This window comes from Xyrauchen texanus, chromosome 43, assembly GCF_025860055.1.
Source record: "Xyrauchen texanus isolate HMW12.3.18 chromosome 43, RBS_HiC_50CHRs, whole genome shotgun sequence".
Classification (NCBI taxonomy): Eukaryota; Metazoa; Chordata; class Actinopteri; order Cypriniformes; family Catostomidae; genus Xyrauchen; species Xyrauchen texanus.
In genome coordinates, this window is record NC_068318.1 from 14,336,130 (window position 1) to 14,364,104 (window position 27,975).

Genomic DNA, 27,975 nt, shown 5'->3' on the forward strand with positions numbered 1-27,975 from the left:
GAGCATGAGTGTCCGGATCCCAACACCAGAACCGGAACCGAACTAGACAGGAGAGTCAGGACCCAGACACCATGCTCTGAACATGAAACACAAATCCGACTGAAGAGCTCACGGTAACCTGAAGCTGTGCGCTAACACAGAGACAAAAAATAAGGACAGTAAGAGCACATGGTAAGGAGAGTACCCCTGACCAATGCACTCAACAAAGAACAGAAGAGTATCTGGATCCTTTCACCACATAAAAACAGAATGACAAAATGATAGGATCCTGGCACTAACCTCTCTCAATGGGACGTCTCCTGGCATCCCAAAAGAAGAACATCAAACACCAAACAAGACAAACAGAGGATGCACTAACACAGTACAGAATGGACAAAAGAAAGGGAGAGAAGGGAGGGAAACCAGAGAGGAACCGTCAGGGCAGACGAAGGTGGAACCACTGGGAGGGACCAGGGAGGAGGCTTCAGGGAGGGGACTGGGTCTGGTGGCTTTGGAAGAGGCTTCAGGGAGGGGACTGGGTTCAGTGGCCTTGGAAGAGGATTCAGGAAGGGGACTGGGTCTGGTGGCCTTGGAGGCATGAGGAGGTCAGGCAGGACAAGGATGAGGTCAGAATGGGAACGGGGGTTGAGGCCGGACAGGCCTGGGATGGGGCTGAGGCAATGGTCATCGTCAGGGAGTGAAGGAATCTGGGAGAGGATGATGGCAGAAACGAGGAGGGTACTGACAGGAAGGGCAGGGATGGCCATGGAGGCAGGGCTGACGGAAGTGGTTACTGCGGGCTGGACAGATTGGAGAGCGTCGCTGCAGGCTGAACAGACTAGAGAGAGGCCATTGTGGGCTGGACAGAGTGGAGAGCGGCCGCTGCCGGCTGAATAGGCACCTCATTGGCAGTCGCAGAGGACTGGCCTGGCTTGTTGGCAACCGCAGGTGACTGGGCAGATAGGAATATGGCCACTTGGCTGGGGTCAGGTTGGACAATGGACAAAGGCAAAGGGTTAGGTTGGACAATGGCCAATGGCAAAGGGTTAGGCTGGGTGGCGGACAGGGGCCAGAAGGCTTGACGACGGGTGCTGGACAGGAGTCAGCAGTTTTTTCATTACCATGGGAACTCTTTTTATTGCGATTCCTCATAATCTATTGAGTCTATTCAGGTCAATTTGAGTGAATAATATAAAATTCAAAGCATCATACAGCAAATCAATATTCAATAGCCTGAGTACAAAGGAAGTAGCATTGCAAGGTTAATGTCATCCAGTAAACAGGCAAGTAGCTTAGCTTTATTGTGTTGCTGAGTCTAAACATCTGAAAATGAGACCCAGGCATGCCCTCATAGAATTTCTTTAGCTTTAGCTCTTCTGTAACAGCAAAAGAACTGATGCACTTGAGCAGAGGTCTGTCTCACTTCAGCGTGAAAAATTCTGCAGGGCATTGATCTGTGTCCTCTTGTTATTCCTCTCCATACACAGCAATAATGTCTTTATTTACTCTCCCCGAGGGGAAACACCTCACAAACCCCCAGGTCAACCGTACCTGTCCATTTAGACATTGACCTTGGCTGGAAACAATCATCACATCAACACAGGAGAGAAGCAATTTCAAAGGAGTAACACTGCTTTGCCAATGAAGACGATGAAAGTTGCGTCTTATACTGAGGCAAGTTTACATTGTGAGTTAGACTGAGACCCATACTGACATCGGATATATGGCATATATGAAAAGAGCAAAACTGCAAACTACACTAAACTGAAAACTGGGCCAGGTGCCCCAAGTCTGGAAATGTGAGACTTTCCAAATATAATGTTGTGAATCTGTCACAGTAACAATCTGAGCACTAATGCAGCCATATAAATAGATAAAAAATTTGTGATTCTCATGATACCTGTCAAGAAAATGTCTTGGTTATATTTATCCTCAAGTTCCATTGTTTTCAATTATTATTCAAGTATTATTCTTTTTTCAACAACAACAACAAAAAACAATAACTGAAAGAATCACTGTTGTACAAGGGAGTACTACTATGTTTAAATACAATTTAAATCATTTCTAATTATTATCACATTGTGCCAAATATATGAGAATATTGTAATGAGAATTGGGATAATTGCGGTAATGAGAATTGGAATGTAAAATATGTGTAACTGTCATAAAAATAATGTCACAATGTAAAAATAAAATGTATGGAACTAAAAAGTAAGCTTCCTTTTCAATAGGCAAAGTATAATTTCTTATTTGTTTCTTTTGATTTTGGACTGAAAAAAGAACAAGACATTTTCTTGACTGGTCTCATAGGAATGACACAAATACGGCAAACATATATGATCTATTCTAGTTGAGAAAATTGTCTACTTAATTTTGTACCAGTATTATACTATCCCTAGACCTGCAGTGTAGATCAAAGATCCACAACTATGTGTGACCCAAAGTGACAGTTTGTCAAGTGAAAGCCATAACAAAATAGATAGTGTCATTCTTCATACTTCTAAAAGATTCACTTCACCACTAAATTCCAACGATAGCCTGAAATGTGAGAGACGCAGGACCAAGCACGGGTGATAAGCTTAGATGCGGAGGCCATCCATGTCAATCAATATGTTGTGGACATAAAACCGCTTTCCTGGGAAGCTACGTCAGGATTCCACAACAGAGTAATATAACTGTCTTCTTAAATTTTATGAAGAAAAGTGGTAAGGGGTTATATTTTTCCTCTGTAGTCTACCACAAATAGGCAACACATTTTCTCTCTGTGCTAACGCATGCACTTTATCTTCATTCATCTATCAGTTTAAATTGTTCGTGTTTGAAGAGACTTACATTGTCTGTCCGAAGCTTCTTTGCAGGACAACCCCCATCTACTGGATGTAACATGTAATACAGCCGAACTTTGTTGGCATGCTTTCGACTCTGCAAGGGAAGAAGAGAGACAGAAAGAAAGTGAAGGGGAGGACATGGTTTATGAGATGGTTTAACAAACAGTCTTTTCATTTTAGCATAGACAGAAAAACAGAATTTCCCATTGATTATGAAACTAAGCAGTGTCAGGCCCCATTTCTCATTTCTCTCTTCAACAATTCTCATCAGAGCAACGGGAACAAGATTACGGACCACTGCTCTCATTTCTCAGAGCTAGATAGTCTCTCTGCAGCCTTTGAATGATTGTTCTGGTGGGTAGATAAAAGTTCATATTGATTGTTGTGTAGCAGATAAAAGCCCAGCCATACGAACAGTGAAAAGTTACCAGAGAAGTAATTCTCACTGAGGTTCCACATTCCATTTTCAACAAGAAATGTTAAGTAAGATCTCGCCTAAAGCCATCATAAACTAGAATCCTCAATCCAGATTTGTAATAGTTATGATCCCTGGAAGATTAAATATTTTGGGAATCAAAAATACAGGGCAGAAAGATTAATCATCCAGTATTAAAGGAATAGTTCAGCCAAAAATTAGACATTTTTCACCCTGATATTGTTTAAAATCTGTATGACTCTTTATTCCATAGGACACAAAAATAGTTTTTTTTTTTATTTTAAGGAGAGAGCTTGCTCCACCACTGCCAATCCTACGATCCACCTAGCGAGCATGACGCTCGGCTTTCATAGGAATTAATTGAAAACGCTCTCAGCTTTGCTCACAACGCACCAGTGGTAAAGTACGGTCAGAACGGATGAACTTGCTAATGCTAGCTGCCTTGCTAACGATTAGGTTATGTCGGACACCGGATTGATTCCATCCAAACCGCAAGACTTCATGACAACGGTTGTGCCCTCTCATCGTCTCTAGTGAAGAGCGCAACAGAACAACAATGATGTGGACAACAGCTCTGTTCTTTCTGCTCTGTAATCTTGAATATTGTCCTCTAGCACCAAACATGCATAGTTTCTGCCCTGTCCCGCTCCGCACACGTTGCCTCTTTTCCCTGCATGTGTGTAGACATAAAGCATCACATGAGTTAACGTGGTTTCAAAGCACATTTTAAATGTATCTTTATTAATCAGAATGTTACGAGCCTTTAAAGGGGTCATATAATGCCATTTTTGTACAAGTTAATATGAATCTTTAGGGTCTAAATGAAAACTTTGTAATATACTTTTATTAAAATTTCTCATTAGTATTTTAAGAAAACACTAATTTTACCTGCTCAAAAACAGCTCTGTTTTCAGCACGCCGCTTCAGAGCATATGACTTTAAATGATAATGAGCTTTGGTCACCCCGCCCTCCGTTCTGGAGTTATTCTCCGTATAACTGTTTTTTGACATTACTTCTTAATCAGTAACATACAAGTAAACCTTGGTGTAACTTAGTGTTACCATGTTAACTGTAACACCTGCGTACACAGTTTTTAATAACACAATAACCATAACGCGTTGTTCATTATAAACGTGGGATTATGAATTATATTGAGAACGTCGTAACGTTATGGAAAACATGCCATAATGTACCCTGAGTGTAAACATTAGCCACATTCATTGTGAAGCGTGCAAGCGATTTGCAAAAATTAACAAAGGTTAATAAAACGTTACACTTACTTCTTCTGGAGGTGCAGAGGGAATATAAATAGTTGGTACCGAATCTTTTTTCAGCAGCAGCTTCTTAGCAAAACCAGCTTTACAGACCCTCATTTATAAAGCAGTCTGGTGAAAAATGATTCGCGCAAACATGAACGCATTGACGTTGCTCGTGGGGAATATTCCCATCGTAAACAAAACTCAGCCACTGCGTCTTCAGCGCTTCAGATTTAGGAACATCAAAATGACTGCTGTGTTCATTATTACACCGAAGAACAGAACACCACAATCGCTTAGGCGCCATTCTGCTCCAGTGTATCAACAATGATGACGGACTATGATTGACAGCTCGCTCACGAGCGAGGGCGGGTCTGTGTTGAAACACTGCTGTCAATCAACAATCCTGGGAGGGGCGTCCGACCGCGTGACGTCATACGGTCGAACGGCTCGATTTGAGGCAGGGGAAAATATATAAGGAGATTAAAACAAAAACACTGGATGGATTTTTATCATAATAGGATGGTTGTGTACAGGCACAGCCAACACACATTTCAGTACAATCAACTTGAAAAAGTGCATGTACCATTATATGACCCCTTTAATAATAAACAAATTGAATAAACAAATTGATTTCTTTTCTAATTTTGTGAAAATTAATTAGATGTCTGGAATGGATAAGGAAAGACTAAAATTACTAGTTGGTAGACTAGTCTCTCACTTAAATGAATATATAAACATTTTTTTTTTACATTTTTTACATTAAGTGTTCTCTCGGGACACCCCTGAACCCACATTCAGCATCATTCCACAGTCACTAAGACTTCTATGCCCCATACTTGGGTATCTGAATCTAAAGAAATATAAAAAATATTCCAACAAATACTGGACTGATGTCACTATGCTTCAGAACAAACAGATGATCTTTTAACATTCATTTTCAATTGACAAACTATAAATATTTTTATATTTTGGTAAAAGATCCCACAGACCCCACTGCTTTGGCCGTCTCTGGACCCCCTGTGCAGTTTTGTAGAGACTATTTTGACTGTTTAGAATACATTTTTTCTTCTTTTCTTCCATCAACTTTGAAATCAAAAAAAGAAAGTGCAATGTGTAAATGTATATTGTGATAATTATCGATATCAAACAATATGAAAAAGATTATCGTGATAACAATTTTGGCCATATCGCCCAGCCCTATTATGAACTGATAATCAGACGTTTTTCACGTGATTTGTGTGAAAGTGAATTAAAGTCTTCATTTCACAGGAAACTGTGCGATACGTACATGGAGCCACATAAAAATTAGTTTCCAAAAAAAGAAGGTACAGTAACATATTTCTTTGAGACCAGGCTGGATTTCTGGGTTACTACATTGAGTTTTTACTTTTGATAATGGCCATAAATTATAAAACTATTCGTTTAAATTCTGCAGAGCTATATGGTATGTGTGAAACAGGCCTAAATTAGTGCACTATTGCTACATTTACTCAGGGTGCATAAAGAGACCACAACCTCTCAGTTAGAAAGCTCTAGCAAATATTTGGCATCAATCTTAACAGTCTGCTCTCTTATAATGAGTGAAAGCCAAGGCTATCTTTAACTTTGTTTCTTCTTGTAAGTTAGAATCTCCTCAGCGGGAGGTGGGGCAGAGATCCGTCTCATTAAATGCATGACCACATATCCTCATCACTCTGCCTCTTGCTAACTTCTACCATCCTCATTAATGGTAACTGCACAGCTGACAATAACAAGCATCCACCTCAGGCCTTTGTTATCAGAATCCTGAGAGGAAAAGAATTCTTCAGTAAAAATGAAAGAAAACCAAAAGCACTGCTGAGCAGATGTGTCACTCTGCTATTTGTAATAGAGAACATGCATAGCATGACAACTTTGAAGGCTATTAGTTTTAAATGGCAGTCAGTACTTATTTCTTTTGGATGGACAGAAATATCGATCACAATGTCAACACACATTTCCAAGATTATCTTTTGTTTCACATGTCAGACAGATGGTCTCTTCCTATCTATAACCAAAAGTATACTTCAGTCGGATGTGAACGCTTGCATGCTCGAGCACTGAATGTGTGCTGCATGATTTTTCTAACAGAACATACTCTTAATGCGCTGTATGCGCATGCATCTTGAACTGTTGGGTCCACAAGGCGACAACACTCACAACTGAGCCGTTACGGTCATGGAGAAGCGCTAGTAGACATAATCGCAGGTAAACAACAGGAGACGAAGGTAGAAACAACAACAGTGAATGTGTATATCAAGATCTCACGTGTGAGGATGTAAGGAGAGACCTGCATTTGTATAACGCTAGTCTGAAGGACTTTAAAGACATCTTTATGGGTCTAAACTCCTGAAGTGAAATAGTCAAGTATCTCATAGCAGTCACAGCACACATGCGTAAACCGCCTGTGCATGCGCACAGTCAAATTAAGTATACTTTGAAAGGCTAGCGTTCGACTGTTCACAGACGCTAAGCGTTTGCGTCAAAACCGAAGTATACTTTGGGCTAAAGTGGGCGGTTCTCGGCAAGAATAAGATGCAATAAGAACCAGACTTATTCCACAAGACATATTTAACTACATGAGACTAGATGGTACATGGTTATTATAGGATTGTGACCTAATGCACAAACATAAATGTTTCTTGTGTGATCTTTCATTTGGGAATACTGCCAATTACAGAACCCAGCTGGTCCATGTATCAACAGTCATCTTGCATAACCATGCCAAGCATATGAAGGTCAGATAAAATCTGAACCTCTTATGCAAAAGACTCATCATTTAAATATGAGACATGATATTGCAGCGAAGATCAGATTCTAGATTGGGTTAACAAGCTAACAGCTTGTTCTCTGCCAGCCCAAGTGTCGTCCACATGGCTCTATTCCCTCAGGAGATGAAAAGCGATGGGCAGATTAAAATGCAATAATTAAAACATTGCCGTTCATGGCTGAGGTAATGGCACATGATATTCATGAAGTTCATCTGAATCAAGGACTGTTTGGGTTCTTATCAGGCCTATTTATCAGCAAGGATGGAGAAATAAAAACAAAGAAACAGCTGGTGTTAGGGAGTAACACTGGATGCTACACTACATCAGGCTATTATTTTAGAAGTGTGGGAGCTGTTCAACTGTTTTAAAACAGTGTAGCTTTTTCAGTAACAAGCTTACAACATTTTTTAAGTTTGTGGCAAATTATAATTATTTTCACCTGCAAATTACCTTGTGATTCACCGCAAATGTTTGCCAGAAGTTTGCAGCACTTCACCTGTAGTGGTGAGCCTGCAGCAAACCTTTGGCATGATGGACAATTTGCTGCAAGTTTGCCGCAAACTCATTTGCATGTGAAAATTATCAGCGGTGAATTTGCGGACTTTCAATTTTTGTAAGGGACTTCTTCCAACAAGTAACAGCATGATCTCATGAAAATGATGTGCCGGTAGGGGCATTTTGCAAAATGGTATTACATTGTTTAATAAACATTTTGTGGCAGTTCCAAGGTGTAATCTGACAATCTCACGCCCTGGTGAGTGTTGCCACAAATGGAGAAAAAGTAATCATATAGGTGGCGCTTTAATATATCCCTTTTGCAAAATCCTGAATTCCAACAAATGTTAAAGGCTGAAATCCGTGTTTAACTGGTCCTCAGTATCCTCTGTGGGTGTGGCTTGGGAGGCACTTACAGTGTTTCTTAGAGGTCGGATCATACAGTATGCCTCATTCATCAAAATATCCAAAGCACGAGAACTCGTGGAGTTGGAAGGGAACATTAAAAGTGCAGAGTAAGAGCTGAGGCACAGAATGTTGTCTGAAGACCTCAGAGAATTGAATCGATTGAAATACAGATATATATTATAATGGCTATTCAGGGCAAGACAGTCATGCTTTGAGTTGAGGGACAAAGCAGTGAATCTTTTGGCTAGATATGTAAAGCGGAGAGAGTCTTTTTCTACCATTCCCTCAGTGAAATCTGCTGGTGGTGAAATTTTTACCACGGCCATTGATATTAATAATGCTTTTAAAGAATTCTATCTTGATCTCTATAGTACAACGTCTTCACCTACTGATGAAGATATTAGAAACTTTGAGGAACCATTAGAAATCCCTAAACTGACAACTGAGCAAAAAAATTCTCTTGATTCTGAGATAAACTTGGAGGAGCTTGGCGAGATAATTAAGGTCTTGCCTACAGGCAAGGCTCTGGGGCCGGATGGCTTTGCCGCTGAATTTTTTAGATCTTATGCTACAGAACTGGCTCCACATTTCCTAGAAGTTTATATGAAATCATTAAAGAATGTAAAGCTTCCGCCAACCAAGACACAAACCCGGATCAGTCTGATTCTTAAAAAGGTCAAAGATCCACACGAGTGTAAGAGTTACCATCCAATTGCCCTGATCCAGCAAGACGTTACATTTTACATTTACGCATTTGGCAGACGCTTTTATCCAAAGCGACTTACAGTGCACTTAATACAGGGACAATCCCCCCGGAGCAACCTGGAGTTAAGTGTCTTGCACAAGGACACAATGGTGGTGGCTGTGGGGATCGAACCAGCGACTTTCTGATTACCAGTTTACCAGTTATGTGCTTTAGACCACTTCACCACCACCACTCCCACGTTAAAATACTGTCAAAATTTTTGGCTAACTGCTCAAGTTATAGCATCTCTGATACATATAGATCAGATGTGGTTTATTTGGGGCCACAGCTCTTCCGATAACATCAGGTGTCTCGTCAATATCATGTGTCAGTGTTATCTTTTATTATCAGAATCTGGTCGCTGCCATCTCACTTGATGCAGAAAAGGCTTTTTATATGGTAGAATGGGATTATCTGTTTAAGATTTTGGAAATACAGTATATGGGTTCGGGAATACATTTATTGGATGGAATAAGTTACTTTATAGACACCCGGTAGTGCTGGTACACACAAATGGATTCATTTCATGTGTTTAACATGAAACAAATGGATTCATTTAATTAATTTACTCTGGATGGGGCAGTGTTGCACTCTTTCCCCTTTATTATTCTGTCTTGCCCTGGAACCATTAGCAGCCACAATAAGAAAGGAAGATGATTTTCCCGGGGTGGTGGTGGGAGGTAGCTTTTGCTTTACGCATATGATATATTATAATTCGTCTCCGACCCCACTAGATCTATGCCTTGCCTCCACAGAATTATTAATTAATTTTCTAAGTTCTCAGGAAACAGAGTCAACTGTTCTAAATCCGAAGCTTTGGCACTGACAGCTTTTCAATCAATTTTGCATTGATTCTATTGGATCCACTCTAGATTGTATAGGCTTGGTCTTATAGACACACCCACCTGCTGGCGATGCCAATCAGAAGACAGGGACACAACCCGTGTTTTTTGGGGATGTGTTAAGATCCAAGAAGTTTGGTTGAGGGTTCAGAGATTTATGTGTGATATATTGGACACACAATTTTAATTTTGCCCCAAACTCTGCATCTTAGGTGATGGGCCGGCATTCATTTTTGACGCAGTCAATAAAAAGTTGGGTCCTAGCTGCAGTTATGGTTGGCAGACAAATTGTCCTTAGGGGGTGGAAGACGGCTGGGGCACCCTTGGTTTGGGAGTGGTGCGGAGAGTTTGGTGGGGGGGGGGGGGCAGCATTTGAGGAGATGATTTTAGAAAGCTGGGAAAATGGGATTTGTTTGATAGCAAGAGGGGCAGTGGAGAGGGATTTTAAATTTTTAGTTTAATGTGTATGTAAATGGTAAATGGTCTGTACTTATATAGCGCTTTTTTATTAACCTTAGAGGTTACCAAAGCGCTTTACACTGTGTCCCAATCACCCATCCACACTGTGTCCCAATCACAACATTCACACACCAATGGCGGCAGAGCTGCCATGCAAGGCGCTAGCCTGCCATTGGGAGCAACTCGGGGTTCAGTGTCTTGCCCAAGGACACTTTGGCATGTGGAGCCGTGTGGGCCGGGATTCTAACCACCAACCCTGTGATTGGTAGCCGACCCGCTCTACCATCTGAGCCACAGCCGCCCCATGTGCATTCTTGTTTCTTTGAAAGTATATTTTTTATGTTTTATTTTGTTTTGTTGTAATTGTAAGTGACCACTTTGCATGTTTGTGTCGGGTGGGGGGGAATGTTCGGGGGATGGGTTTAATGTATATAATTCATTCCGTATTTTATGTTGTGTTTGTCTGTCTTGTGGATGGAATCAATAAAAACTGTTAATTACAAAAAAAGCCACACTTAAAACTAGAGTTGATATTTTGCGTCTAATGCAATGACATTCAGACATTTTGAAGTGTGACTTAAAGGGATAATTCACAAAAATGTATGTTATGTTCTGAATCCGAATGTAATGTTGTTCCAAACCAATATAATTTCTATTGTAACACAAAAGGAGATGTTAGGTGTGAAGTTGGCTTCATTCACCATTCACTTTCATGGTTGTATGGGAAAATTTTTAATAAATTAATGCAATTTAATAAATAAATAAATAAAACTTGTCCTCTCTTTCACTTACAGCATGTAGCATTGGGAAGTCAGAATCATTTTAGGGAATTGGGTCTTTCATATGGATAAAAACCTCAAAATGTTTCACTACAATGATTAACTTGTTCATTGAGGCTCTGTATAGAAGTTCCTGCAATATTGAAATATTTAATTGAATGCTAATTTTCATCTCTGTTTTCAAGAATTTAGCATGTTTTCCTCCTTTATTAGCTGTATATATAATTTTTCAAGTTAAATCTTGTCAACATATTCACACAGTAGAAAAATACTGCTGTGATTGTAATCTGTTTAACATGTATTAAAAAAATTATTACCTGCAATGTAGTTAGGTACTTTTCTTTAGATTTTAGCTAACATCTTTTTAAAAGGGTAGCTTCACTGTATAGTCTAACTACTTTAAACAGCCTGATGAATGCAGTTCCCTTATGATTCAGTATACTTGACATTGTGTCACTAAGCTGACACTATGGGGAGTGTCCTTCTACACTACCTAGTTGACACATTTCTACAATAATGCCAGGATTTGCTGCAGTGTTTAAGCCCCGCCCTTTTAGGCACAAAGATGTCCAATATAAAAGCGGTCCCACAAACACTTTGATGGCGACATACATGAGTCAGCAATGAGAAGACTCTCTGCTCCCCTGCAGTGTTCTGGCAACATTTACTCCGCCTCACCGCTTGACACTTCACTGGTGAACAGTCCGCTTCAGCATCCTGATTCCACACAGGGCTTCTCAGTAGTTTTGTATCCTTACAAGCTATTGTTGATATTGTGTGTGTGCGTGTGTGTAACTTTGGTCCTAAAAGTGCTCACGGGGCCTCTCTTCGAGCCTCTGGACTATGATGAATTGCGTGTGCTTTCTCTTAAGACCACATTACTGCTTGCTTTGGCTTCAGTAAAACGGGTCGGTGGTTTGCAAGCACTGTCAGTTGACAATTCATATCAGGAGTTTGGTCCGGGTCTTTCAAAATTCTGTCAAACCCAGGAAAGGTTATGTGCCAAAGGTTCTAACCACACCCTGCAGAGCACAGGTGATTCACCTTCCAGCCTTTTTCCCTCCTCCATATAATTCTGATGAGGAACAGTCCTTGCATTTGTTATGCCCTTTGCGAGCGCTACACACGTGCGTTGAGTGCATCTGCCAATTCAGGCTGTCTGACTATCTCTTTGTGTGCTATGGAGGACGCACAAAAGGAATGGCTGTCAAAGACTTTCTCACCGGATTGTTGATGTGATTACCCTGGCTTTTGAGTCACAGGGAGTGAATTGCCCAATTTGTGTTAAAATACACTCAACTAGAGACGTGGCCTCTTCATGGGCATGGACGAACGGTGTGTTTTTACAAGACATATGTTTTGCAGCAGGATGGTCTTCTCAAAACACATTCGCAAGTTTTGACATAACGTCTCTCTCATAGCAAGTCCTCTCTCTCTAGAGCACTTGCTATTTCATTGGCCAAACATATACTTATGCCCTTCTTTTTAAGTATGGGCTCCCCGTCATTTTACACAACTGCCTGCATTCAGATCATTGTATTTCCCAAAAGTCACAGGCACTTTCATTACAAATAAACTTCCTTCCCGACTGGGTTCGTGAAGGGGTTAATTCATACAATATGACCATAGTTCATACATATATATATTTTGAGTGTTCCCCTCCTGGCTCACCATGAGGGTCATTCACTTGCAGCATACTCAATTCGGTCACCGTCCCACAGCACTGCGGCATCATGTTTCCTCTCTGGGAAGGGTATGTCGTGTAGTGCGGTATGATGGGAATCTGTTCCCCATAGCATCAGTTAGTGACGCAATGTCAAGTGTACTGAATCGTAAGGGAATATCTCAGTTACAAATGTGACCTTGGTTCCCTGAGATGAAGGGAACGAGACATTGAGAAAGCTGGCCGCACTACGGACTCAAGGTTTTTTGAGGTGCGAGCGATGCGCTCTTTGTCCCTCAGTCAGGAAATTCTGAGGAATGGTGTTTGCGTGCCCGCTTCTATACCAGACAGCTTCACACCTGAAAGGGTGGGGCTTAAATACCATAGCCAATATTGCCGTTAATGTAGTAAGGTTTTAACTAGGTTGTGTAGAAGGACTTAATGTCTCATTCCCTTCATCTAAAGGAACCGAGGTTATATACGTAACCGAGACGCGTATTTCCTATTTAAACAGGAATTTTGACAGGTACTTGGACATATTTACAGGCTTTTCCTCCAACAGGCTTTAGTTACATTGTAATTTGCTACTTTCTAGTCTGTTGCTGGTGGTATTCGACATGGGGACATTCCCCATTCTAGAGAGTGTTTGATTTTACAAAAATCTGTGAAGTCTGAGTCATCAGTATTTTTGGTCTGTTTCCCTGGAGGAGAAATACTGTTAGATGTGTATCTGATAAAAAATTATTTTAACTTTAAGTGGAACACAAGTATATAGATGGCCTCAAAGCTAACAGACACAGACTAAAATCAACAAAACTCTGTAATGGGAGACTTCATGGGGTCTTTAAATGAGTAGCTTTGTAGCTTAGAAAGTCATAGTTTTAAGCAGCTTCTCCAACTTTGGTGATTTGATAAATAGGGAGCCTCAGCTGGTCTAGGTGCTTTGATGACTGGATTGCAATATAAAGGCAACATCTAATTCCATAGGTCAGTTGGTGAAATGGTGTAGAGTGAAAAGAGCGAATGAGGAACAGCTGGGTGTTTCTGAGATCTGTGTAAGAACCATTGACTTTTTGGACTGCTGAGATAACTGTAGGCATAGCTACCAATGCATTGGTACATAATTATCTGACTTGGATTCTGCCATTAAAAACAGTTCTAAAATTGCCAGGAACAATGTGGCTCCTAGTAAGCGGCAGGGAAAAACTGGGAGATTTTATTTTAGAAAGATGGAATGCTGACAATACTCTGCTAGTAATCCATATGTGTCCTTAATGACTCCTCCTGCTGGGGTCTATGCATCGGCAAACCATTAACGGTCACAAATAAATAAACGCAATTACTTCTTTTAAAATGTACTAAAACGCTTGCACAAAGAAGGCAATTATTGTAACACCCATGCTCGGTCAGCTTGTTATTAGAGCTTGAAACAGTCTTTAAGATGTACACTGTGTCGTAATGTTAATTGTGTTAGTAATGGTTAAAGTGGGCATAATGGTTCTTAAATATATCAAAAAGAATTTATAATTTCATACAATTGACCTACTCGCATGTCTATCTTGATAATATCAGAAAAAAATTGATTTGCATACTGTGATTGATGGTTGGTGAAATTTTACACCCCCTTTTTAATTGGATCTGAATATTAGCAGCTAAAATCTAATTAACCTACTTATCTGCCCTCATTTAAGAAAGTGTGCAGCAGACCGAAGAAAATTATTGACAGCAGATAAAATTAACGGGTATCAGTAAATGTTTATGCTTTGTGTGTGCGTTACTCACCTCATAGTGGGCGACTCTCTGTGACTCAGAGATAAGCTGAGCACTGCATACTTTGCAATAGCTGTCAGTGAAGAGCCCCGGTTCCACTTCTGTAGACTTCATCTACAGAGGAGTATTATTGCGAGTATTAATATGTACAATTTTAACAATTAGGAGAGACTGGGGCTAGTTGTCACAATTTTTACCTTATCTTTTTATTTATTTATTTATTTATTTATAAGTTTGTATGCAGGCACATACCTTAAAGACAAAAAAAGTTATTCCACTGTTATTGCCAAGGATAAAAAAGACTTGAGCTTTTATGACAAAAGTAGGAAAAGTTGTGCCATTACTGAATATGGAGTAAGTTGTCACAATGGAATCTGCCATCCTTTTTTGTGTTTAATACAAATTAAGCTCAATTGACACAAATTAATTGAAGCGAGTTTTGAAATAGGTGTTTGAAACCAAGATATAAAACCATTGCTAGAGAAAACACACATTTGTGTACATGGACTTTTGATTCAAAACATCATTGTTACTCAGATATAGCCCTTGTGACAACTTACCTGTGTGACAACTAGCCCCAATCTCCCCACACAAAAACTTTTTTTAAGGCATTCATTAAGAGACACTTCAAACTGAATGATACCAGAGAGCTTTGAGAATTGAAACTCAAGTCATGAGACTACCTCAAGTTATTTAAACTCATCATCGTAAACTTTTTAGTTGTATAACAGTTCCATGACCAAAATGAGCAATGCTGTGTACAGCATTACACCAATGATAAACCAATGACTAAAGATGTCCATATCAAATTTCATTGTAATGAACACTAGTTAAAAAGGGTAATCAACAATATCCTCTCACGCATTTCTTGCACAGTTATACCCTTGCCAACATCAATCATGTAAGATTTTATCTGTGTGACAATTTGGGTTTATCATACGTTGACATTCTGTCTGCAAACTGATGAAATCTGTGACATTTGGATTTGGCAAAGTGAGAAGGAACTTAGAACGGAGGACGTATAATGATACTGACAAGAGAAGAGATAAATCTGGCACCGTTTTGTGTTATAAGAGCTACAACTCACTGCCATGCCTGGTGGAGACAGCAGCAGAGTAAATGACACCCTGCTTTACGCTGATCAGGGACCAGCTGGCATTACCATATCCTCGCCTTCAATATTATAGAGACTGTTAAAGAGACTCTAAAACTGATTTTAGATCACAATAAGGTTTTTTTCTATTGACAGAAGGAAAAGAGGTTGCCCCTAAACCATCAAGGCCAAGCTGGGAAACCAGCTAAGACCATCTTAAACCAGCTAACCATCTTAGGCTTGTTCTTTTGTTTTGTTGTTTTTTTTCAGCAGGAAACTAAAATCATTGTAACACAGAGCCTCACAAAGCATTATAAAATACTTCAACGTTCCATCAATAGTTACATTTATTATCAATAATATTCTGAATAAAAAATTCTTCCAACTAGTAATATAGTAAACGGTGTACAAAATGGACTACTTTCCAAATCAGCATGTGTTCTTGCATTTACATGCTTTGATTGAGGTTTATTCATTCAAAACCATTTTGAGAGAGTTTCATGTGAGATATTGTGGTGTTCTAGATTCTACTTTGGAGGACCAGATCTGAAGAAAAAAACTGCTTAGGGCTTGTTTGTGATTCAAGGGTATTGCCAACTAAAATTTGAATAATGAAAAAAAGAGTTCTACGTATCCTTAAATAAAATAAAAAAATAGGGCTATTTTCAAACACTTTTTCTCACTGGTTACTTTAAACATTATACAAATTCCAGAGTTGTTTACAGACAGAGAGAAAATCAAAAAAATTGTAGCTCAGGGGCGGACTGGCCATCGGGAGAACTGGGACTTTTCCCGGTGGGCCGGCCTTGAAATGGGGCAGAACGGGCGGCAGTAAGCTGGAATGGGATGGCGCGTTATGCCGAATGGGCCGCAACTGGCTGAAGAGGGCCACAAAACAGTGCCTCAATATGCCAATGGGGCAGAGATATGCCCCCTGCTAAGATCTTTTGGGCCGGTTTCTATGTAAAATCCAGGGCCGATTTCTCTTCCCAGTCTGCTCACCATATGTGTGTGACCCTCTGATACCCCCTAAAACTAAATAACACCCTCTGGCTACCTGCAGCCCATAGTCCAAAATAATTAGTTAACTTCCAAATGTAAAATAGACCCATCTGTCATCTCTATACACCAAATACATCCAGTACATTAGTGGTGATTTAACCTTCTTTAACAAAACAAATAATAATAATAATAATTTCTTCCATAAACCTTTGTCAAAAATAATAAATTAAATAATTAAATTATAGGTTGTAATGAAACCATTGGCACTACAAAAGCCCTTCTAAATGCTAATCAATGGGTCAAATGGAGTTCAAAATAACAATTTCTCAGAAATGCAGCCTTTAATTTATACATGCAAGACTTTGGCAGGTTGGGAAATCAATTGGGAATGAGACCCCGATTGATCAGACAGTGTATATTTGAGACTTTAATTAGAACTGTGAATGACTGGCTCTATACACATAATACATAATCAGATGATTTCACTTGTAAGTCCAAAGACCACAGACACAACACTCAGAAAAAAAAGGTTGACTATGGTTATAGAAAACCCAAAGCTTGTTTATTCAACTCCAAATAGCCATTTTTGCCTAACATTTTCTATAAAAACAAAAAGGCATATACATATATTGTATTTTCACATTATTTTAAGTTTTAAAATATTCTCGATAATGTGTATCCTTTTGACCTGGCTTTAAAGAACCCATATCATTTTATTCTTATTGAAGCCTTGTAAAAATGAACCTTTTAAGCATTCCAAATATTAAATATTATTATTTGTGGCATAATATTGATTACCACCAAAAATATTTAAACTCTTCCCTCCTTTAAAAAAAACGAAAAGAAAAAAATCAAGGTTACCGTTGTTATGTATACCTTGTCTTGTTTCTCTGTTGCCCTTTTGTTTGCCATTTTTGTCACTTTTGCACTCCTTAGTTTTCACTTTTGTCCCTTGTTTAACTCCATAGTCTCCTTGTTAGCGTTCGTGTTCTCTGTCATTGTTTTCACCTGCCCTTGTTAATTTGCCTTTTGGTTTCTGTTAATCACCTTGTCATCTAGTTTGTGTTCTGTTTGTTCATTGGCCCCTTTGTCGCATGTTTTTGTATTTAAACACTGTCTGTTCAGTCTCTGTCAGTCGTTGAATGTTTGTGAATGTTGTTACCCTGGTCTATGTTCCCTGCCCGAGTTCTCCATTTATGTTTATTTCCCCACTGAGGGTTTTCCTTTGTGTTTTTGTTAACAATAAAGTAAGCTGCATTTGGATCCTCAACCTTCGTCTGCCTTCATTGTCTTACATTCGTGACAACTGTGAGGCACTTACAATGGAAGTGAATGGGGCCAATTTATTCAGGGTTTAAATACAGAAATGTGAAGCTAATAATTTTATATCGTTTTAAGTTTGAAGTTTATTAGTTTGAATTTATATTATACTTGTGTATTATTTGAGCTGTAATGTTGTTTAAATCATAGTTTTACAGCCGTTTTAGTGTTTACAGTGTTAGGTCGTCATGGCAACGAAGTTGAAAAATTGGATATAACTTTACACAGAAAAGTTTAGTTAGCAATTTCTTTTTTTGACTGTAAACCAGATTGTTTTAAAGCAAAGGTTTGAGTTAACATTTATTTTTGTGACATTTAATTTTGTAACATTATGACAAATGATTTCGATTGGGCTTAACTTGTCTTGAACCCAGAATATTCCTTTAACAAAGTTATAGAACACTTTCTCCTCATGTGCCCTTAACATAGAACACGTTTGTGTGTTAAATCTAAATGAAGCACATTGAAAGGAATAAAATGAAGTTGTCTCAAGATGTGTTTTTAAAAGTTGAAGTTGTTTTAACTAGACACGTGTCTTAAAAACGAGACGCGTCAACACGGTCTAAGACGTCTATCATGTGTTTGTATAGAAAAACTATTTTAATGTGCTGTTAAAACTATATTTAACAGCGCATGTACTGAATAAACACTGTAAAAAATTAATTGTGGAACAACTTTAGGGCAAGATGATGCGGTAAGATATTAGAGTACTCTCAAAATGTCTCTGAATTGTCCTCAGTGACATTGCTTTTAGTCAATGTGAATTTGTTTGTTCACTAAATACAAAAATTCTTGTTGAGAGAACCACGTATTCCTTGTTCAGCCAAATGTCCGTTCACAAGGCGATAACTTTAATTTAGTCACCATTTAAATTACTATGTCTTGTAAGGGAAGGCAGTACATACAACTGTTTCACATAGACACACAATAGACATCAACTCTTCAGATTAAAAACCTCAATGACAGTGACAATCAAAAAACCTCAAAGTTAAATGATGAGCTCTTAACATCACCACACAGCAATGAATTAACAGTGGCAACAAAAAACAACAGTATAAGCATAAAAAAGACAGCAAAAAATAGCCTACAAAACTAACATGAATTTACTCATGTTGCAATTAGGGATGCTTAATTACCTGGAAAACCATTAACCGACAGTAATGATTTTTACCGTTATCTAAAAAAAGTTTGCTGCATGGTAAAAGAAAAACAGGCTATCCATTTCAATCAACTCATGGAGGCGTGTCGACACGTGCAACCAACCACACGTGCCAACAACCATATTTTGCAAGCAAAAAGAAGTACTGCGTGGAACCATTTCGACCGAAAGGGCGATGAGGTTATTTGTAAGATATGCAATGCAGTATTGAAATATAGCAGTAGCACAAGCACAATGCAATACCACTTTTGAAGCAAACAGTCACAAGCATCGGGTAATGGAGGACAACATACTTTGCTCTGCATGTTAGCAGAGAATGCACGGCGGTCTGAGGAGATAACTCAGAGAATCTGTTCAATGGTGGTGAAATACATTTTGCCCATCAGTGTGGTCTGTGGCGAGGGGTTTCAGCAGCTACTGGGCTAAATCGAGCCTAATTACCAAATCCCATCAAGACCGACTATTACCTGTCGAATTGAAGCCTGTTTAGCAGAGAGAGAAAAAAAGAGCTTTAAACGCAACTTGCTAGCCGACTGCTGGATGGTGCTCACAACGGAGAGATACGTGAGTCAATTTCATTATTTAATTCTAAGTTAATTTAATTCTAATTTAAAATTCGAATCTTGTCAGTTAACGGTTAATGGTCGGTTAACAAGCATCGGCTATCGGTCAGGAAAAAAATTCCAAATGAGCATCTCTAGTTGCAATGCATGCTGGGAACTCGCAAATCAGCAACATTGTTTAATATGAAATTGTTAATTCAGTCAACTCAGTTAGGCTAGTTGGGAAACATTTGAAGGAATATTGTTGGTCTAACTTGTGTTTTTATGTAGATGCAAAGTAATTCACATTCTGTAGTATCTGTGACTCAAAACCCCCCATAAGCTGGGAAAAATGCAACTTCATTTTTTACAGTTATACTGATGGAAAAAACACATTCTGTGTGAACACCCCTTAAAGGTTTATAGAGGCTCAGTCCAGAAAGCTCAACACATTCTGCTACTGTAAAACCTCAGCTAAAAAAGTCAAAACTAACATGAAAGAGCTTGTACAAAATGTCCAGATATCTAACTGTAACCATAAATAAAGAAAAGTGGGGTGGGAGATAAACAAGCATTTCCCAATAGGAGGAAGAAAAGGGAATTGTCCAGAATGTTTTGTTTTTTCCTCAAGAGATGAATCTTATCAGTCTCACTTGTCAAATTGAATCACGTCAATAAAAGCTCTGGCTAACAAAGGCCTGAGCAGTCTTCTTTCATGGGAGGGAAAAGTGATTGCTTGCCTCGCGTAAGCCCCAAAACCACATATTGATTTCCTTGTGGTTAGCTCAAGTTAGAAAAAATGCAGTTTCCATTATTTCAATAGATGTTATATTTGAGAATGAAGTGAGAAAATTATCAATAAGAGGCACAGGAGAGCAGGTGTTTTCTGTTATATCCGCAAAACCCACAAAGAGAAGACTGACTACTCAACTGATGCACCTGCAAAGTATACAAGCATCATAATATTGTAAAAGACAATGAGTGAGGTGTCTCATCAGAATAAGTGCAGCCTTCCCTGTAGGAGCATTGCCTTAAGAATCCATTTTTCTGTTCTATATTTAAGCCTAACTTACCATGAGGTGAACACATTGTGAGTAATGTAGGAACATATATGTAGGCTAGAAGTATAATAGATGTACAGTGGTTCTCAACTGGTGGTCATGACCCCAAATTTAGTTACTGATCTGTTCTAACGGGGTCACCGACAACAGGAAAAACATAGATAAATGCAAATAATAAAACGCATTATGTATTCTGCATAGGATAGCAAAATTAATAGGCTTATTAACTTTTAAAGGGGATGAGAAAATGCTTCCCATATTTTATGCTGTTGATGTCAAAGGCTGTAGTCCAATCGAACAGCATTTTGAGGCATGGAAAGGTTGCATGACATGCCATCATCCTCAAAAACTGTAATATTAAAACATTTTGTTTGTGTGTTTGGTTGCACACCTTTTGTTACATGGATAATATTTCAGTCTGTTAAGAAGGTACAAATAACAATTTGACTCAAAACAAGCAGCTTTGAAATTATGATGTATACATAAATATTGCATATACTACCTTTATGTAAATGCCTTTTGTTGTTGTTCATTTTTGTTGTTTTACAACAATTCAGTTCAATCTTAGATCCAGTTCTAGACATGTAGGTTGTTTTAATAAAAGCTAATAAATAATAAAAGTTAGCTTGTCATGAGAGCATTTGCCTGAATTTTATAACAACATACATGAAAGAAAGAAAGAAAGAAAGAAAGAAAGAAAGAAAGAAAGAAAGAAAGAAAGAAAGAAAGAAAGAACATCCACACAACGTAAAGCTAAAATTAAACTTGTAAAACACTGTAACACTGGACATTAATAATGCCCATTAGCCATTTTGCTCCAACACTGTACAACTTCATGCATCATGAATCGTGATGAATGAGAAATGATGGACATTCGACTAAAAGTGCCAAACAAAATCTTACTTGTAATTCCAGACTGTAGCTCTGGTGCAAGTTATCAGGATACACAGGGAGATGAGAATGTAAGTGAGGACTGCACGTACAGTCCATTTGAATGTGATGTTGAGTAATGCTTTAAGCGTGCTGGTGCTGCATCAGTGTCCGCTTTTCAGCTCCGCCCCGCGCCGCGCTCATTTGCTAAATTCTTACACAAATAGGCAAAGTGAAATTCAGACAAAATTAAGTAAAATATAATTAAATGAAATGTATATAATCCGTCTGCTGGCTGGATTTGAAGAAAAAAAAAAAAAGTAATTTAAAACGCGTTGTAAAATCTTTTTTTTATTATTATTTATTATTTATTTAGTTCTTAGCTGCTTCCTTAATCCACAAGAAGCCATGCGTTTCTTGTGTTTTTATTTATTTTTTATTTTTATTATGATTGATTTCTTATTGTTATTTTAATGAGAGTCACACTGTTTAGATTTTTACATGTATTAAGGATAATCAATAATCATAATACAAATATTATTCCACCAAATATTCATTAATCTGACTGCAGGCTGTTTACGCATCGGTTTATGATGTGCGTGCTCATCGATCGATATGCTTTGAATGATACAAATGTGTTAATACACAAGCTTTTGAATTTTAACTCATTATATTTGATGTATTAAATAGATATATGTAGCCTACTCTGAGTCAGCCCAATTTTCACCAAAAAACGCAAACTGGACAGCAATCTTCGGTTTATTTCCGTACACTCTTATCCTATTTTTAAAATTCTCGCATTTCAATATCATAACAAATTCAATATCATCAAATTACACTGTGCAATGTTTAACAAAATTAAATAAATAAAGTGTAAGTTACATTATGTAGGCCTACACGTATAACTTTAAAAGACCTATTGTTGAAGTAGATGTATTTTCATTGAAACCTCCATGAGATGTGATTGTATGTATCAGTAGTTTATGGAGATAGAATTGTTTCTAATTCAGAGACAAATGGAAAATATTTTTTTAACTCACAAACACAACTCTGTCCAGCATTCATTTGTGAATCGCGCACATTAATTTGTGGATCACTTGCTGTGCATTTGTGGATGGCAGCTCACATTTCTGAATTCTGTAACATTTATTGGGGAAATCTGCCAGCAATCCACAAATAGGTGGACTCCACCCATCGTCTACTTAAGCCAATCAGATAACGCATTACTCTGAACATTTGCAGCACGTTCTATCTTCAACCAATCATGCTTTGTTTTAGTATCAGGGCGGAACCAGAGTCCCAGCACTCTCATGAGCATGGAATCAAGTATACAGATATGCTCTAAGGCCGCAAACTTTTAAAGAAACGGATGCAATCAGAGGAATACTGTGACTTATGGTTTGTAGAATTTAGATATAAACATGTGTAGTGTCTTGTCAAATGTAGCCTAATGTTTAAATCCAGTGTGTGTGTGTAAATACATGTACTCAAATGTATTGTCTTTTGTAGTTACATGCATGACAACCTGTAACTGGTAACCAAAACATCATACCTTTTAGCCAACAGACTTGCTTTAAAGTATAAAAAACAGACACTCTTTAAAACCTATTTACCTCAAAATGCCTTGATAGAACTCAATAAAAGATTTGTCAACTAAATTACAAAAATATTTTTTCCAAATGAGATGAGTCATCATTTATCCATATATTCATGTTGTTCCAAACCCAAACGACTGACTTTCTTCTGTGGGAGGAACTCAAAACAAGATATGATAGGAATAATGATATGGACTGACTGCCTTGCTTTAATTTCAGCCTTATTAGTAGCATCTACATTTTATAATGTATTCTCATATTCCACAGAAGAAACTAAATACAGGTTTAAAAGAAAAAAAAAATTGATGGGGGGGATGGGGGGAATTACAGAATTTTCATTTTCAAGTAAGTCAACCCAAAGACAATGTTACAGTTTATAAAAATTTTGTATTTCACTTTCATTTCAAGACATGACATTGTAACTTAAAAGAAATCTGACAGAACAGAACAATTAATTATCTCATATTACACATTTTAAAAGCTCTCCTGTGTCAAGTGGTCAAAGTTGATGGGCAGTACACAGGGGAAACATCTGAAAAAGATGGCAATAACCAATGAGTGAATTATCATGACGCTTTATTTTATGAAGGGACCCCGTAATATAGAAACTCCTAAAACATGCACAGAAAAGTGCTCAAATGCAAAATTGTAATAAATATTACCTTTCAGCTTTTATTAAATACATTAACATAATGTGAAACCAAATTATTGGCATAGCAAATCTTGTACACTGTGTAATATAGGGTATTAATTAACTCTTAAGGTCATCTAATATGATTCAGGTTTTATAAAGACACTAAATGTACTACTGATCTTTTGTAGTGTCTAATACTTGGCAGTCTGTTTGGAACTTTTACATGGTGTTTGTACATAAATGTGAGTCAGCAGCGTGTGTACATAACCACCCTACAATGTTAAAAGTCCATACACTCCCCTTTCTTATATTTCTGTTAATCAAAAACAGTGTGTTAAAATGAATGGTTTTCATTTCTGCTCTAAAGCGAGGTCACGGTAGATCAGGCCTCGCCCACGACTGGTGACGGACTCCACTCTATTATCATAGATCCTCTCCTGATGATCTACACACAGTCTGCCATTTTTTTCCGCACTGGATCAGATACAGTGGGAACAATAATGTCCCATGCACTCCCGGCATTAGAGCCACTGAAGACGCAGTTGACAAGTTTTGTTTTTGAAGGAAATGTGCCCCCAAAACATACCAACATTTGTGTATGTTTGTACAAATCATTTTACATCGGCTTTGTGAATGAGTGTCAATATAAAGCAGTATTTTCCAAAAATGTTACTCTCAAGCATGGATCAGTACCAACTGTTCATGTTCCAGCTAAAGCTAAAGTTACCATTGTCTCTAATTGTATTCACGGAGACCAGAGCTTTGTCATTATTTTTAGCTCACTGTCTGTATAATTAATAACCGCACCTTTATTATGCACAATACAGTAAGATGATTTTTTGAAAACTATGTACATTTTCTGTGAACATAAGAGAGTTGTACTAAAAGTGAAATTTACTTCCAAAGGCCAGCACATCTGCACAGCATATCAGTACCACGAGGGATGTTGGTTGCCAGACTGACTCACCACAGCTGTGTAGTGTCAATTAACCATTCAGAAACATCCTGGTTCATTCTCACACTTGTGGCTTCTGCCAGAGTCTGTCCTTCATCAGTGTCCAACTCTGGTTCATAAATATATGCCTGAACTCCGCCATTTACGCTGTCAGTCATATTAGTTCTGATTTGTTGTTGCTGTAATATCTGAAGCAGGAACTGTAAAGACACAGCCCTCTTCGTGAAAGGGGGTGGGGAGCAGCAGCTCATTTGCATTTAAAGAGACACAAACGAAAACCATGTGTTTTTGATTCCACCCAAAAAGAGACATTTACAACATGATATAATAAATGGTCTGTGGGGTATTTTGAGCAGAAACTTAACAGACACATTCTGGGGACACCTGAGACTTATATTACATCTTGTAAAAAGGGGCATAATAGGTCTCCTTTAAAAATAGCAGACTCATACAGTCAGCCTGGTTAGCTATAAATCTAATGATCAGGACACTCTAAAAATGGGCAATTTTCAGCTGTCAACATTTGACAAGACAATACACATGTTTATAACTTAGAGAAAATGATACAAAAAGTCATAATATTCCTTTGATGGCGTACATTTCTTTAAAAGTTTGCGGCCTTGGAGCTTAACTGTATGTGCTTGATTCTATGCTCATGAGAGCACTGGGAATCTGGTCCCCGATAGTAAAACGAAGCGTGATTAGTTGAAAATAGAACATGCTACGATTGAGTAATGTGACAGTTATCTGATTGGCTTGAGTAGACGATGGGTGGAGTCTATCTATTTGAGGATTGTCTGCAGCTTTCCGCAAGAAATGTTTCTGAATTATGGCATCCACATGTGCGCAGCAAGTGATCAACAAATAAATGTGCGCAATTCACAAATGAATCCTGGACAGAGCTGTGTTTGTGAGTTCATCAACATCTTTGTAAATAATTTAATTTTTTTGTGAATTCACTTTATTTTTGTTAAAGTCCTTACATTTATTTGTGAATCAACTTTCTATTGGTGAATTTCTTTCTATTTGTCTCTGAATTAGAAACAATTCTATCTCCATAGTAGTTCACCCCGCTGATATTTGTCTTCATATTTGTGTTGTAGCCTAATGCTCTTGACCAGACATGGGCAACATTCGGCCCGTGGCCGGATCAGGCGCTACCCATGGTTTAATGTGGCCCATGGCTCGTTTAAGGTAAAAGCATTTTTTTCATTGGATATTTCAGTTAACTTGCATTGGGACGTAAAGGTGCGTACACACTGCCAGCGACTTTTTCGCTGCAGGTCGCCAGTGGCTGGAGGTGAAGTCGCTAGTGGGCGTTCCCACTACTGGTTGCCTAGTAACGTTTATAAATGACATTCACAATGTCATTCCATTGCTGTTGACAGCGAATCTCTTTTCTTGCCACTATAAACAAAAATTTTAGAGGGAAAAGACTAAATATAAATGGAATCAGTACATAAAATGCTTTATATCAAAGATGAATGAGAAACAAGGCGTGCTGTTTGCCATTGCGGCTGTTTATCTGTGGCGAAAATGCAAATGCCGGTCTGTCTGGGTCCATAAAATCCCCGCGATCTCAGATACACCTTTCCACGCAGTATTTTTCTTAAAAATGTCCTTGTACGTGGGAAGAGACAAATCATAGAGCACTGGAAAAATTCTAACAGCAAGAATTAGCCTGTCATCCATCTTTCCGTTACTGCAGGAGCTGAGAGAGAGAGAGAGAGAGAGAGAGAGAGAGAGAGAGAGAGAGAGAGAGAGAGAGAGAGAGAGAGAGAGAGAGAGAGAGAGAGAGAAGGATCACGTGAGCTCTCCTGTCTTCTCTCCTATTGGCTGTCGCTCCCGTTAGTCGCTCTTCATTTGAATAAAGTTGAACTTGTCTCAACTGTGTTGCGTTGCTGGACATGCCCACATCTAGTCGCCAACGGTCGCGACAGCTCGTGTCGCCGGAAGTCGCTGTGCTCTCATTGAAAATGAATGGTATGGAGTCGCTGATGTCGCTGGCAGTGTTTACGCACCTTAACGCGTCTCCACGAGCATTTAACATGCTCAGGGTTGCCAGATAAGAGATGCAACACCCCAGTTTGAGATTTATACTTGCACAAATTGGAAATATTCTGCCTAATGTTATACTTATTTTGTGCAATCTGGCAACCATGCACGTCTCGCTTTCACCTTTGAACAAACTTAGTGATCTGTAGTGCAATATTCTGCTCAAGGAAAAGTGTTATACTCTGTGTCCATTCTTGAGGCTGCTTGTGATGTTTGGTGCTACTTTGCAGGTAAACCTTCTCAGTGATTAAATTAAATATAAAAGTATCTGCATCATTGACATGCGAACAAAAGCCAATCTGAGACGCATATTATGTGTTTTTTATTTGTGCAATTTAGAAATGTTGAAGTCCCTTTGCACCTGTATGCTAATCTAACTCTTGCAGTAATCATTTGTCATAGTCATGCAGCCTGTGTTATTCTGTTGTGTGCTGAAAGTCAAACCACGAGGAGACCCGCATCATGACTTTTTTAGCATGTAAACGGGTAATGTTTTAGAAAAAAAATAAGAAAACTCGCCCGCTTTGCCCAGACATTAAAAGTTCTATAAATTTCAATTTTGTAATTTATTTAAACAGACCTCTGATGTAGAGATTGTTAAAATGACTAAGAAATTAACAGGGAAGAAGAGATGGTAAAATACATTTATAAGCTCAGCCCTTATTCCGTTTTTTTTAATGCCTGATAGGAAAGTATCTACCTTTTGTAGAGCAATAGGCTACAATATTTTAGGCAATTGCAGAATAGTCCCATTAGTCACAGATACACTCCAGATTACTGAGTACACTACTATTTCTGGGCTTAAAAATCCCCAAATCAATGCAGAACATTGTATCTCAAAAGTAATACAATGTGGTCCCCTATGCACTACTTAAAAGCCCGATGTGGCCCCTTTACCAATAGTTGCCCACCCCTGCTCTTGACTGTAAACAGATTGGCAACGTCTATTATCAGCTAAAGTAGGTGCTTCCCTCTATTGGGCATTTGGTGTTAGTGCATGTATGGAGATGATCAATCTGCATGAATATGTAAGTGTTTGGTCGGAGATGATAAATAAGTAGTTTGTCTTACATATACACCTCCCATTAGAAGAAACTTGTCAATCTGTCAACTCTAAACAGAATGTAATATTATATTAATACAAAACATACAAGAATAGATGACATAAAGATTGTTAAACTCAAATATTTTCTTTTCTGGTTAGTGGGTAAGTGTAGTTTAACTCAACAGCAGAAT

The 27,975-nt window shown here is 38.4% G+C and overlaps 1 protein-coding gene across 1 annotated transcript in view; it reads right to left on the minus strand.

The window, feature by feature from the left end:
- LOC127635847 (zinc finger matrin-type protein 4-like) overlaps positions 1 to 21,620 on the minus strand; it is a 40,353-nt gene extending 18,733 nt beyond the window's left edge. Inside the window, exons 1-3 of the mRNA XM_052116092.1 lie at positions 21,534 to 21,620; positions 14,466 to 14,567; positions 2,812 to 2,901 (exon numbers count right to left, since the gene is read on the minus strand). Of these exons, the coding sequence (XP_051972052.1) occupies positions 2,812 to 2,901; positions 14,466 to 14,567; positions 21,534 to 21,620 (279 nt within the window). The remainder of the gene's footprint in view (positions 1 to 2,811; positions 2,902 to 14,465; positions 14,568 to 21,533) is intronic.
- Positions 21,621 to 27,975: the final 6,355 nt, after the last annotated feature.